Source organism: Pholcus phalangioides, unplaced genomic scaffold (genome assembly GCF_987345545.1).
Source record: "Pholcus phalangioides strain wild (caught in Gottingen) unplaced genomic scaffold, Ppha-v1.0 ptg000041l_1, whole genome shotgun sequence".
Lineage (NCBI taxonomy): Eukaryota > Metazoa > Arthropoda > Arachnida > Araneae > Pholcidae > Pholcus > Pholcus phalangioides.
Genome location: NW_028301627.1, coordinates 6,335,264 through 6,350,963, shown reverse-complemented (window position 1 = coordinate 6,350,963; position 15,700 = coordinate 6,335,264). Strand labels below are relative to the sequence as shown.

At 44.5% G+C, this 15,700-nt stretch overlaps 1 protein-coding gene across 1 annotated transcript; it reads right to left on the bottom strand.

Moving 5' to 3' along the window:
- Positions 1–855: 855 nt before the first annotated feature.
- LOC149065180 (uncharacterized) lies at positions 856–1,647 on the bottom strand. The gene has a single exon (XM_089254313.1). It carries the CDS (start codon positions 1,645–1,647, stop codon positions 856–858), a length of 792 nt encoding a protein of 263 aa, XP_089110439.1.
- Between the last annotated feature and the right edge of the window lie 14,053 nt (positions 1,648–15,700).

Here is a 15,700-nt window from a genome sequence, read left to right as displayed (position 1 = left end):
TTATAAAAAAAATTTAATATAAAACTCTTGGAATAAATCACATTGATCCGTTTACGGCGTACGACAGTTCTGGAACTTTGGCAAGATCGTGCAGCGGAGCGCTTTGACATCTCCTATCGTCGCGTCGTGGATATATTAATTGAGTATTCTTCAGGGAAATGTGGCATCGCGTAAAATATATCAATCGAATGAGTACTCTGCACCACGAGTGTAAATATACTTCAGGGATACTTGAATGACGCGTCGTGGATTCTGCGCAGCGAGTGTGATCTGTAAATATCACTTACTTCGGGAAAACGTGGTACCACCGCGTCGTGGATTATGCGCTGCGAGTGTGATCTGTAAATGTACTTCGGGGAAATGTGGCACCGCGTCGTTAGATATATCTATCAATTGAGTACTTCCTCCCGCCGGTAGAATTATTATGCACATATCGATCGATGGGATTACTAGCAGATGACGTGTGGGAGTAATTAAAGCGTCGCTACACCAAACATGGCCCCCTCGCGAGATATGAGCGGTTCGGCTGAGGCCATGCTGGAAAAAATCCTACCGGCCCAAACGCGCCGCCGCTTCGCACGCAAAGGAAGCCACAGACAGAAAAACGAATGGAGCATGACGTCACCTTGAACTGCCACAGTCCTTGTCTGGTCGTAAAGGCCGTCTTTTCTCGATCGTCCGGGTGTATTTCCACTTGTCAATATCCACTCTTCAGGTCCAGGGTAGAGAACCAATGATGTCCGGAAAGCGTGTCAAGAGTGTCGTCTATCCTTGGCAGCGGATAAATGTCTTTCTTGGTGACTTCGTTCAGTCTTCTATAGGCGACGAAAAATCAAGTGGAACCGTCCTTCTTTCTCACCAGCACGATCGGCCCATGGACTCGTTGATGTTGTTGACTTGCATTTCCTGTAGTAGTTTACCAACTTCTTCTTGCTTGACAAACGGAAGTCTTCTAAGATGTTGTTTAATTGGTGAATGTTCCCCGGTGTCGATGTGATGCTGCGTTAAGCTGGTTCGGCCAACATCGGCTGATGACGAGGAGAAGACATTTTGGAATTTTTCGATAGCAGACTTTGCGCGTCTTCTCTGATCCGGATCCAGACGTGCATCTCCAATCAGACTCTCGAACTGACATCCGGAATCTTCTGGTTGGCTTACGGCCGAGTCCCGAACCACACACGTGACGGGGACACACTTAGCGATCTCTTCGCCCTTCCGAATCTCCTTCGGCTTGTCGCTAATATTGACTAGTCTGACAGGGACGACGTCCTTCGATGAATCCACCAGAGCAGCGGCAATCAGCAGGCCATTCTTGCTTTCGCTAGGGAAGTCCACTAGTCCGAGCTGAAAGTCCCTGGCTGTCCCGGCTGTGCCATGGATGATGCTCTCCATTCTTGGTAGAATCGTGAAATCTCGAACAGCCAATATTTTTCGGGGACGTATCTCTTCGCTGCCGTACCCGAAGATGGCGAAATGCTCTTTTGGCGTGTGCAGCTGATTATTCTTCAAGTCAAGGGAGATCCCATATTTTCTGAGAAAGTCCAATCCGATAATGCATGGGTTTTGAATGCCAGCCACGAAGACGGTGTGATGATAGGGGACCGCAGTGAATTTCACCGAGACTTGCATCTTCCCGAGTACGACCATCTTGTCTCCGGTAACAGTTTGTAGCGTTAGTGAAGGTGCCACGTACAGAAGTCGCTGTCGGAGTTTCTAAGCCAAATCGGTCCGGATGATGCTCACGTTGGCTCCGGTATCGATGACCATCCGGCAAGAAAATACGCCAATTTCACCTTCGACGTACATTCCGTGGTCTCCTCCTCGCAGCTGTGAGATATGGTAGATACTTGGTGGGGCGTCTTCTACTTGCAGCGACCTCCGCCCCGCGAAATGGCCACTTTTTAGTTTAACGGCTTGGAGCTTCGACAGGTGCCCCCCCCCCCTTCTTGGGAACTGTCATCGGACATGATCTTCGTAGGTGTCCCCCCTTTCTTGGGAACTGTCATCGGACATGATCTTCATAGGTGGCCCTCCTCATGGCACCTCCAGCAGACCAAGGGCTTGTCTCTCCGATTTTCCCGGTCGTTCCTTGCACTCTTCAGAAGTTCTTTCAACTCTGCCGTAGCGTCCTTCGCAACAGCGCCACGGACTACTCATCGCTCTCGTCTCGAAGCTTGATGGGCTGCTTCAAACTTCATGGCATAGACGAGGGCACTTTTTACATCTTGTGAAAAGTCCAGGCGCAGCGCCAACTGGATGTCGGGGTCATTGACGGAATCGACGAAGGCTTGTAGTTTCAATTCGTCCCTGACGTCCGGCGGGCAATCGGGATATGCCAGCCGCGAGAGTCTTTCGATGTCCATGGCCAGTTCTTGTAATGTCTCTACCGCTTTCTGCTGCCGGGTCTTCAGTCTTCAGCCTGTGGACGTCCTTAAGGTAATTTTCTCCGAACCTCAGGTCGAGTGCGTTCGTCAGAGCTTCATAGCTGGATCAGTCCTCGGCAGCGAGCGTCTGAAGAACTTCGGCAGCTTCACCTCGGAGAGCGGCAGCTAGGTGGAAGGCTTTGAGTACACAGTCCCATGCGTTCGCTGAGGCGATCAACTCGAACTGGGTCCTGAAGATCGACCAGGATGTCCTGCCGTCATACGTCGAGGGCTTGATGTTCGGCCGATTGACGTCATCTATGGCTGGCAGGACCTGGTGACCATACGGGAAAAACGTAGCTGGCTCCTGAATTTTTTTCATTCATTCATTCATTGCATTCATTTCTTGGGAGAGTTCCTTCTTCACGGCGTCGACCATTCCGTCTACTCTAATTTCAACGGCGGCGATGTCTCTCTCCACTCAGGCGATGGCTTTTTTCACCTCTGTGACGGCAGCGTTTATGTCTTTCTTCACCCCAGATATGGCAGTGGCGACGTTGTCCGTCACACCGGCGATGGAGGTGTTTACGGCGGTAACATCCTCTCTGACGGCAGCGATGGACGTGTTGACATCTTCTTTCACGTCAGTGATGGAGAGATTGACAGCGGCAATGGAGTTGGTGGCATCGTCTTTGACGGCAGCAATGGAAATGGAGACATTATCTTTCATGGCTGAGCTCGTTGACTGAATCTTCTCTTCGATGCCTGATTTCATCTGGACCATAACAGACATCAGTTGATTCAGCTGTTCTCGCATTTCATTCATGTCCATTCTCCTCGTTTTCATGCAAGTCTTGAATTATCCCATCTCTGACACCAAATTGTTCCGGATAATTTCCCACAAGACTTCGAGTTTGCAAAACAAGAAGCGGTTCGACGGACAAAACACAGATTTATTTACAGAACAGCAATTTACACATATTCACAAGCTAATCAGAGAGCTAACAACTTTCTCTCAACGTTCAATCACAAATGACTTTTCATCGAGTCTCTCTCTATTCTGGCATCTCTCCTACTATTTATATATCCGGTCCAAACTTCGAGAAAAAGAACATTCCACAAATTTCTATTTCATAGTACCAGGTTTGTGGCGCTACTGTCTGGATGGGCGTAACTAACTGTCTGCAGGGGCGGGACCTTCCAGAATGTTCCCACCAATAGCATCTCCTTGAGCTTAGCCGAAACCGGTATCAACTCTCGTTGCCAACAGAAGATTGCGATAAAGACTTGCGCCATCTATCGTTTATAGTTCGTAATAGTATGATGAATAGGGATTGAGATGACTATATATCACGTAGTTCCCAAGGATAGTTCCAGTTTTTTATTTCTCTGGCCATCCAGACCTTTTCCGCAAAAATTTCCCGGTTTTCCCATATTTCCCGGAACAGTAATCAAAAATCCTCAATGTGTGTGTGTGAGACTTTTTGAATAGATGTCATAATCAGCATCACTTTCAGGGACAGGCACAGGATGACCCTCATAGAAATCAATGTTAAAATTGCCGATTTTACTGTAGCAATGCGAAAATTTATTGGGGATTTAAGCCGCATCAATAATTTTAAAAATCGAATACTCGATTTTTGAAATATTCAGTTCGCTTAGAGATACGAAGCTCAGAAAATTAAACAATTAGCCGGACCTACTTTTGAGTTGGATGTCCATGCAATAACATTGATTTCAACATTTTATTTATATCTTCTCAAGCACGAAAATGAAAATTAATGAATCAGTATTGTCTTATAATATCCAACTACATCAATCCATATAGTTTAGAATTTTTTTAAAAATTTGCCAATGTAATTATGGGCTCATATAAATTATACAAATACAACGCCACAACAGGCAAAATGCCCAACGAGGTGGCTGAGAAAAAGATGCCCATAAAAATATGGATGTCATATATTTCAAAAATACAGCAACCCAATTAAAAATGCAATTACAAACAATATATATACATGATGAAATATTATACAATGCCCATAAAGAATACTTACGGTTGTCTTATTCTAAATATGGACAGAGCTGCTCGATTTACCCCAACATGTTTATCGTATTTCTTTTTAAACGTGTCAATTGTGTTACAATTTATTACCTCCGGGGGTAAGCTATTCCATTTATTAACAACCCTATTAGAGAAAAATTCCCTGCGACACCATAGCCTTGCATTGTCCCTCACCAATCGATACTGGTGTCCCCTTGTAAAAGCAGTCGATTGGCGGTGTACTGAAAGTTCATGGTCCATCCTATCCATCCCATTGAAAATTTTGAACACTTCGATCATATCTCCTCGACACCTGCGTTCATCCAATGAAAACATATTCAAAAAATGAAGTCTCTCTTAATAACTCAAGCCCCGTGTGCCAATAAGGACAGGCGTAGCTCTTCTCTGCACCCCTTCAACCAAGTCTATGTCCCTCTGTAGGTATAGTCTCCAAAACCTTGCAGCATACTCCAGTCCAGGACGAACTAAGCCTCGAAAAAGCGGAAGAATGACTTTAGGAGAACGTGAAGAGACCTTTTTGAAAATGGGACCGAGCATTTTACTCGATTTTTTGACCACCGCTGAACAATGTTCGGAAAACCTAAGCCGCTCGTCAAAGAGAATTCTCAAATCGGTCACCGTAGTTGCATCCGGGATAGTGACATCATTCAACTCGTAAGAGATCGGAGAATTGTTCGAACCAAAATGAGCGACCATGCACTTATCAACGCTAAACGTCATGCTCCATTCATTTCCCCATGCTTCAATCCTTTTTAAGTTGGTCTGGAGCAACTCCCTATCACTTTGATTCCCGATTACCCCCATTAGCTTCACATCATCTGCGAATTTGCTAGTAATCCCATCGATACCCTGATCGAGTTTATCGATAAAAAGTGAAAAAAGATTTGGGGTCAAGGACACTTCCCTGAGGAACTCCACTTGTGACGTCTGTCCAACCAGAGAATTCCCCGTTCACCATAACTCGTTGCGACATATCTCTTAACCACGATTCTATCCAATTCAGCAAGTTGCCCCCAATTCCAATCTTGTGTAAACGATTCAAGAGTTTACAATGTTGGACTCGATCGCATGCCTTCTGGAAATCAAGGTGAACAACGTCGACATTTACATTACATACCCAAAGCCTTAGTCACGTGATCATAGACGCAAAGGAGGTTAGAGGTTAGTTACACATGACTTCCCCTTCCTGAACCCATGCTGATTATCCGACGATACATTATTCTCGCCTATCCACTTCACAAACTGCCTTTTGATGATCATTTCCAAAACTTTCGAGAGGGAGCTCGTCAAACTCACTGGACGATAATTTGACACCGCTTCTCTACTACCCTTGTTAAATATCGGAACAACGTTAGCAAGTTTCCAAACTCTTGGGACGATCCCCTCAGCAACACTACTCCTGTATATCTGTGCGACTGGCCCCAACAATTGATTAGCACATTCCCTGAGGACCCTGGGATAGATATCATCTGGTCCTGGTGCTTTGCTTGCACATACATTTCTTAGAAGATTTCCGACCTCCACGTCTTCCACTTGAATATCGTTGAGGATTTTATTACCGCATGCAACACCTGTATATTGAATATCATTATCTCCCATAAAAACCGACGCGAAAAAGTCATTGAAAGCACTACACATGTCTACATTGCTCTCTAACGTAGACCCTCCTATCGAGAGGGGGACAACTGTCCTCTTACATCCATTATTGACGTATCGAAAAAATGATTTTGGGTCAGAGCCAATGTTATCTGCCAACCTAGATTCAACTTGCTTTTTACTATCCCTTATCGCTTTCTTCAACAGTCTTCTTTTATCAGTAAACAATGAAAGGTCACCTCGTCCACTTTTATACTCTCTGAATGCTCTTTCTTTTCAAGATAAAGGTTACGCAAGCTATCCGTGAACCATAGAGGGTGCGATGTACAAACAAACTTTTTTCCTAACAAAGAGTATGACGTCGTGAAAAACAGAGGACAGCTTCGTACTAAATTTTTCCCATTGACTTACCACCCCTACTGATTCCAACCGGTCTTTGAAAACTTCCGCTAAGCTTCCTCTCAAAACATCAAAGTCAGTTCTCCGAAAACAAAGAACCAGTCTTTTGTTATCAACCTTACCCGAGGAAAAGTTACAGTGAAATCTAACGATACGATGATCACTGGAAGAAAACTCTTCTCCCACCGAAACATGTTCAACAAGATCCTCAGAACTAGTAAGAACTAAATCCAAAATAGCATTACCCCTAGTGGCTTCTGATACATGCCGATACAAAAAATGTTTGAGCACCAACTTAAGAAAGTCTCTTTCATACTGATTTTCAGATGAAAGGTTCTCCCAATGATTAAATACCTGGGTAATTGAAATCCCCTAGTATGAGAACCCTCTTTCGCTTACTCATGTAGGAAATTTCATCATGCAATTTGGCGGTAAAGTTTTCATCCCTATTCGGTGGATTGTAACAAACCCCAACAATAAGTTTATGACGTCTTTTGTTCTCAAGATCAACCCATATGGTTTCAATATCACTTCTCTGCACGTTACACTCTCTAGCCTTCAAACAGGATTTCACGTATATCAACACTCCACCCCCTTTCCTATCAGATCTATTTCTCAAAAAAATATCGTATCCTGAGATGTGTAAGAAAGATTCATCCCCATCGTTTGCCCAAGATTCTGTAATGGCTATAAGATCCAAGCCCTCCACAACTATAATAGTTTCTAAAAAAATCTTTCTTATTACCCAAGCTCCTGTCATTTATTAACACACATTTTAATTTGCCCATTAAATGATTCCAATATTATAATTCCAAATAAATAATTTAATCTTTTTTCGTCTTTAGATGAGTTCACCATCTTTTTTTCAATCTTCAAAACGCAGTATTTAGAGGCCGAACTGCACATTTCTATGGCAAACGAACTTTGTTTCCACCGAGTCACGTGGTTTCCTTGCATTTGATGTCTACGCCGTCGAGGCGGCTGGATGCTCCCTCCAGTAATATAAGCTCGATGGGATTTCTCCCTCTACTTATATTTTTCCTCGATGAGATCATCCTATGCTTGTTCCTCAAAATGATGCTGGTGATGTCGGGTTCGTTTTCAATGACTGATTGCCACAATCATAAGCACTACCACTTTTATATATATATCTTGGTTTAATCATAATTTTCAACAATAAACATTATACTATTAACACGTCCTCCTCGCTTACAACGAGCCTTTGAAACTACCTCCTGAGCCCACAGGAGCCATTCTCTAACTAACCCAAAACACACCAAACTTCTTTCCTCTTCGTTGAGGGTCTTTCTCCCCCACCCACGCTTTCTAATCCCGTCACGCTCCTTCCCGATGGGGGAAACCCATGGCCCCCACAAGGGGTGGGCTGACAAGGCTCCAGCCATGGGGCCCGGAATGATTTTCACAATTTTTTTTCTTTTTCACGCTATCAATTCATCATAAAAGGGCTCGTGAAAGTCTGGACGGGGGCCCGCAAAAGATCCCAGCCTAGGGGCCCTGCTCCAGGATGTGGGGGGCCATGGGGAAACCTTACAGATTATGACCGTCTATTCGAAAAGTCTCATAAGGAAAGTGGAGTGAAGACTTCGCGAGCCGTCTCTACGTGACCGTATCACACCCTTTTGGAGCGAAGCGGGCAGAACATTCCCTGAACGTGTTAAGGCAATGGGGCAATGCCAAATACGAGACATGTGCATTACGTTTTTTTCACTTTTCGGCCAATAATTATGCATTATTCATCTGAAATTTTTTTAAATAAAAATAAATACTTACTTCGGTACAAGAAAAATACCCTTTTTTAAAAGCTAAAGAAGATCTATTTTTTTTATAAAAAAAAAACAACAACAACATACATTTCTAATAGTATGTTTTTCATTTTGGTGAAGGCTTCCAGTTCGAAAGTTCGTAGCAGTGAATATTTTCGCGAATTAACTGCTCAAAAGAACTTTCAATGCAAGAAATGAAACAAAAATTAGAGAGAAAAAAAAAGTTTTTAATATTTTTCTCCAACATTATATATACAACAATGTACATGTAGTGAATATTTCCAACTGAAAAAGTGACTGACAGATGGCAGCACGGGCTTCATCTCCAGGAGGAATATTTGTGTATTACAAGATAGTCAGTCGATATCGGAAAAACGTTCTTGTACTTACGGTACACTGCCACATGAATTAATGAAAACGGTGCTCCCGACTCGACGTCCATGGTGATTTCTTTCCCTTCGATATAGCAACACACCCGTAACGGTGGTGGAGCCTGTCTCACAGGATCGAGATGAAGCAAACTGTAATTTCTGATGACCTCAGTAGGAGAACACAGTCCCTCTCTCGATGACTCCGCTTGCAACTTGTTAACTTCCGGGGCATTATTTTTTGATTCCGATCGACATACCCGTGCGAGATGCCCGATTTTCTTGCAACCAAAGCAAGTTGAACTTTTGAACCGGCAGACGTTAGACAAATGGCGTGGATTCTCACAACGCTCTCCGGTGAAACACGTTTCGATGCGGAAACTCAGGATACTTCGCTCGTTGGATTCTTTACACGAGTCGAGGCGATGACGAAACCTCGGATCCATAGTCCGGTTTCTTCCAGGGAGGTCTTCGCGTCTGAATTTTGTGAACATTTTACATTGTTTGTTTACGCAAGTCCACCGCATCCCTCTCCCCACAGATTCCATCGAAACTGCTATTTCCGTTGCGCGAGCGTTAAATTAACCTCGGATAGCAACCTCTGCTGTATAGACCAGGGTTTTCCAACTGGTGTTCAGCGGAACTCTAGGGTTCAAAAGTGACGTAACCCCAAAACTCCCGGAACCCTGATAGCTTCGAAAATTTTCTTATGATTGAGAGCCAGATGATATCTATCCCAGGGTCCCCAAGGAATGTGCTAATGAATTGTTGGGGCCAGTCGCACAGATGTATAGGAGTAGTGTTGCTGAGGGTATCGTCCCAAGGGATTGCAAACTTGCTAATGTTGTTCTGATATTTAAGAAGGGTAGTAGAGAAGCTGTGTCCAATTATCGTGCAGTGAGTTTGACGAGCTCCCTCTCTAAAATTTTGGAAGTTATCATCAAAAGGCAGTTTGTGAAGTGGATAGACGAGACTAATGTATTTTCGGAAAATCAGCATGGGTTCAGGAAGGGGAAGTCATGTGTAACTGAATTCCTTTGCTTCTATGATCACGTGACTAAGGCTTTGGGAAAGGGCAAAATGTAGATGTTGTTTACCTTGATTTTCAGAAGGCATGCGATCGAGTCCAACATGGTGAACTCTTGAAGCGTTTACATAAGATTGGTACTGGTGGCAACTTGCTGAATTTGATAGAATCGTGGTTAAGAGATAGGTCTCAACGAGTAATGGTGAACGGGGAATTCTCTGGTTAAGACAGGCGTCCCTAGTGGAGTTCCTCAAGGAAGTGTACTTGCCCCATACTTTTTTGATCGATACCCTGAACTCGATCAGGGTATCGATGGGATTACTAGCAAATTCGCAGATGACGTGAAACAAATGGGGGTAATCGGGAATCAAAGTGATAGGGAGTTGCTCCAGAGCAACTTAAACAGGATTGAAGCATGGGGAAATGAATGGAGCATGACGTTTAGCGTTGATAAGTGCATGGTCGCTCATTTTGGTTCGAACAATTCTCCGATCTCTTACGAGTTGAATGATGTCACTATCCCGGATGCAACTACGGTGACCGATTTGAGAATTCTCTTTGACGAGCGGCTTAGGTTTTCCGAACATTGTTCAGTGGTGGTCACAAAAAGGGAATAGAATGCTCGGTCTAATTTTCAAAAAGGTCTCTCCGCGTTCTCCTAAAGTCATTCTTCCGCTTTTTCGAGGCTTAGTTCGTCCTGGACTGGAGTATGCTGCAAGGTTTTGGAGACTATACCTACAGAGGGACATAGACTTGGTTGAAGGGGTGCAGAGAAGAGCTACGCGTGTCCTTATTGGCACACGGGACTTGAGTTATGAAGACTTCATTTCTTGAATATGTTTACATTGGATGAACGCAGGTGTAGAGGAGATATGATCGAAGTGTTCAAAATTTTCAACGGGAAGATGGACCATGAACTTTTAGTACACCGCCAATCAACTGCTTTTACAAGGGGACACCAGTATCGATTGGTAAGGGACAATGCGAGGTTATAGTGTCGCAAGGAATTTTTCTCTAATAGGCTTGTTAATAAATGGAATAGCTTACCCCCGGAGGTAGTTAATTGTATCACAATTGACACGTTTAAAAAGAAATACGATAAACATGTTGGGGTAAATCGAGAAGCTATCTATACTTAGAATAAGACAACCATGAATACATTATGGGCATTGTATAATATTTTATCATGTGTATATATTATTTATAATTTTAGTTTTTAATTGGGTTGCTGTTTTTTTTAAATATATAACATTCATATTTGTTATGGGCATCTTTTCCTCAGCCACCACGTTGGGCATTTTGCCTGTTGTGGCGTTGTATTTGCTAATAATTTATATCAAAGAAGCGGAGAAAACACAAACCTGGCTAAAGTACAATGAAAATGAAATGAGAGCGAGAAAAGAAAAATTAAGTCGATCGAAAATACACAACGAAAATTGAAAGCAATAAAAAAAAACTTATTTTGCAAATCCAACGATGTGCAGTCCCAAAAATACGGTGAGAAAATCAAGCTAGAGAGTAAATTAAACACACAATCTAGAAAAATAAAGAAAACACAGCAAAATATGACCCACAAATAAAAAACACGCTAAGTAAAACTCACGAGAAGGAAGAAGAAAAACAAACTCGCAGCTTTGATGAGCTTGTAGTGATTAACGATGATAAAATCTATTCAATTTATTTATTAAACTAAAACAAATCACAAAAATCACTACATACGCATGGAACGGACATACACATACGCGACAACATGTGACACCTCAACCAAAACACCGAGTGTCATCTCCAGACGGCTTTAACCGATTCCCCACAGGTAGTCCCCCACCAGCGATAGCGAGAGAACTACCTGCAAGGCAACCTGAATCTGACCCGTCTACCTGAGCGGGTGGTCATGAAAGTTTGGTCCTCGTCACTGGAAGTCTGTTGATCTTTTGAAGTTATTGTTGCTTGCTGATGCTTTGAAGTTATTGTTGCTTGCTGATGCTTTGAACTTGTTGTTGCTTGCCGTGAAGTTGTTGCTTGCCGTGAAGTTGTTGCTTGCCGTGAAGTTGTTGCTTGCTGTGAAGTTGTTGTTGCTTGCCGTGAAGTTGTTGCTTGCTGTGAAGTTGTTGTTACTTGCCGTGAAGTTGTTGCTTGCTGTGAAGTTGTTGTTGCTTGCTGATCGTTAGAAGTTGTCTGCTGATGCTTTGAAGTTGTTGTTTCTTGTTGATCGTTGGAAGGCTTGTGGGCATTGAGGGGCAGGTCATCACCGCAGATGTAAGCCGGTTTGACTCTGTCTATGCTTACAGATACTGGTCGACCTTTTATTAGTATTTGGAACACCTTTTCTGATCTTGACAGTACTTGGTAAGGTCCCTCGTACGGAGGTTCTAGGCCTTTCTTCACTCTGTCCGTGCGGAGGAAAACATATGAGCAAGACAGCAGGTCCTTGCTGACAAAAACAGAATGTTTTCCGTGGCGAACAGTCTGTCTTGGGCTTAAATTTTCCATGGTGGTCTTCAACTGATCAACGAAGCTTGATGGATCTGGGTGATGACGACTAGGTACGAAAAACTCTCCTGGCAGCCGTATAGGTGCACCATACACCATTTCCGCAGTTGTAGCTTGCAAGTCCTCCTTCCAGGCGGCTCGAAAACCCAACAGAATCGTAGGAAGTACTGTTACCCAGCGGTTAGTTGCGTGAGCCTTGATAGCAGACTTAAGGTCTCGATGGAAGCGTTCTACTTGACCATTTGCTTGTGGATGGTATGATGTGGTCCTCTGGCGATTGGTTCCCAAGAACTTGGTTAGAGCCTTGAACAAAAAGGACTCAAACTGGACACCTTGATCTGAGGTGATTCTGTTAGGTGAACCGAACCGAGCAACCCATCCAGAATAGAAAACCTTGGCCACGGTGTCAGCAGAGCTATCCGGCATAGGGAAGGCTTCAGGCCATTTAGAGAAGCGATCCACACAGGTGAGGCAATATGTGTAGCCTTCTGATGGAGGCAAAGGGCCTACAATATCAATGTGGACATGTTCAAACCTGGCATCAGGTGGTGAAAATTCCCCATGTGGGCTCTTCGTATGCCGACTCACTTTAGACTTCTGACAGTTAATGCATGTACGTGACCAAGTGGCCACGTCAGCCTTCAGTGCGGGCCACACGAAACGCTCTTGAACTAGTTTCACAGAGGCCTTCACGCCAGGATGTGACAGTCCATGCAAGGCAGTGAAGATGTCCCTACGCATCGAGGATGGAACCAGTGGTCGAATGCGTCCTGTAGAGACGTCACAGTACAGCTGAAGCTTTGATTCATCAACAGGAAGAGAGTGGATTTTCAAGGAAGTAGATAAAGGATTGGTGAGTAGTTGCTGAATACCCTCATCTTTGAGTTGTTCCTCTGCCATTCGTTTGAAGTCGGTGGGAGACGGTGTGTCTATGGAAGATATGGATATCCGAGACAATGCATCTGCCACAACATTTTCTGCACCCTTGATGTGTCGGATGTCTGTGGTAAACTGGCCAATGAAATCCAAGTGTCGAAGCTGACGAGGTGAGCATTTGTCAGTAGTCTGTCTGAAGGCATATGTGAGAGGCTTCTGATCCGTATACAGGACGAATGAATGGCCTTCAACCATGTGCCTGAAATATTTGATAGCAGAGTAAGCTGCCAACAACTCTCGATCATAGGCACTGTAATTCTTTTGTGCAGGAGATAACTTCTTGGAGTAGAACCCAAGTGGCTGCCAAGATCCTGACACACGTTGTTGCAAAGTTGCGCCCATGGCAATATCGGAAGCATCTACCACAATAGCCAAAGATGCTGCTGCCACTGGAAATGCCAAAGCTGTTGCATCTGCCAGATCCCGCTTAGACTTCAGGAATGCTTCATCGGCTTCTTTGGTCCAAACGATCTTCCTCTTATCGTTTCGCTTGGAACCCGCTAGAAATTTATGCAGGAGTACCTGCGTCTCTGCTGCTTTTTGGAACGAAGCGACGATAAAAATTGAGGAGGGCCAAAAATCGTCGGAGCTCTTTGACTGTGTCTGGCTTTGGGTATTGAGCGATGACCGACACTTTCTCAGGAAGAGGTGCAACGCCAGTTGCAGAGATCATATGACCCAAAAATCGAACTGATGGTTGCCCCAGAACACATTTAGCAGCGTTGAGGCGAACTCCGAATTCGGAAAAACGTTTGAATACTTGTCGCAAATGTTCCTTGTGCTCTTCAGCGTTTGTAGATGCCACGAGAACATCGTCGAAATACGGTACACAAAAGGTGAAACCCTGCAACACCATATGTATGAACCTCTGGAATGTTGCAGCTGCATTCGATAGTCCGAAAGGCATGAAGAGAAATTCGAACAGCCCGAATGGTGTTGTTACGGCTGTTTTCGGAATATCCTCTTGTCTCACAGGGATTTGATGAAAAGCTTTTGCGAGATCTAGGGTGGAGAATATTTGTTTCCCCTCTAGCACCTGGAGACAGTCCTGGATGTGCGGAACGGGATATCTGTCAGGGATAGTTGCAGCATTCAGTTTCCTGTAGTCGCCGCATGGTCTCCAATCGCCGTTGCACTGGGGTACCATGTGCAGTGGGCTTGCCCAGCAACTTTGAGATGGTCGGCAAACGCCTTGGGCAACTAGATGATCGAATTCCCACTTGGCTGCACGCAGCTTGTCCGGTGGTAGCCTGCGAGGTTTTGATGCAACTGGCGGGCCTTTGGTCTCAATGCAGTGTTGGACGTCATGTTTAACAGCATTAAACGTTGCTACAGTCTCTGTCAGTTCAGGGAACTCGGTGAGAATTCGATGAAATTCACTATTGTCCCGGATGCATTTCACTGCTGGGGATGGTACGTCCACACCAGCAATCTTGCAATGTGAACGAAGCTGAGTGAGTGGATCGATTAATTGACCGCGCCGAACATCTATAAGCAGTCCGAAATGCCGCAGAAAGTCAGATCCGATGACTGGACGTGAAACGGCAGCAACGATGAATGACCAATGAAATGCACGACGAAGTCCTAGGTCTAGTTTTAACAGTCGTTGACCGAAGGTGTGTATGGCAGTTCCGTTTGCAGCAAACAACTGAAGCTTGTCTGGCTGACGTCGGGAATCTTCTTTGCGTAGTGGCAGTACAGATACATCAGCGCCAGTGTCTATGAGGAACTGCACGGAAGATGACTGGTCAGACAGATATAGCCGGAAGCACTCGAGTTTGCCGTCACTCTGAGTATCAAGTGACGGCCCAACTAGTTTCCCTGCTGGTTGAAACTGCAAGGCTGGACACATTTGGTTGCTTTTTCTTTGAAACGCCAGTGGTACCAGCAGTGCTGGTAATTTCTGTCACGACTGCTGGAACGCTGACGAGATCCTTGGCGATTTCTTGATTGGGATCGAGCACGCGTTTCGAGACGCTGCAAACGGGAAGAAATGTCCATTAGAATGGTCTGCATTTGCGAAGCTTCAGCTGAAACCGCATGAATTGCAGTGGAGCTTTCCGCGGCGGCAAGTATGGCATCAGCCATTTCTGCCAATTTATCCAGGCTATCATTGGATATCGCTAGTATTTGCTGAACATTTGTAGGCAGCCGCTGGAGGAAAAGAGACTTCAAAATATCATCATTCACCCGTTGCCCAGCTTTACTTCGCATTTCCAGGAGAAGGCGTGATGGTTTCCGATCACCCAGTTGCAATCCAGAAATTAGGTCGCGCAACCGCTATTCCTCCGAGTCCGCATACTGCGTGCACAAACGGTGTTTTAGCGTAGCGTAAGATGTTGCGGTGGGTGGGCTGGTGATAATGTCCCCGACAACAGACAGCTCCTCTGGTTGCAAGGCAGATACGATGTGATGATACTTGGTCACCTCGGCTGTCACTCCTGCCAGAAGAAACTGACTTTCCATCTGCCTAAACCAGATCTCCGGATTTGCTCGCCAAAACGGTGGAGCTTTTACGGAAATATGGGCGATCTCTGCCGAACCAGTTGCGTTTTCATCTGCCATTTTGTTTTGCTAAAATCCTTTGGTTGCCTGTCCTCTTCACAATATAGGTCACCAGTTGTAGTGATTAACGATGATAAAATCTATTCAATTTATTTATTAAACTAAAACAA

Excerpts from the sequence above, each read along its gene's own strand:
- LOC149065180 (XM_089254313.1), bottom strand. The coding sequence starts at position 1,647 with ATGGTCGTACTCGGGAAGATGCAAGTCTCGGTGAAATTCACTGCGGTC.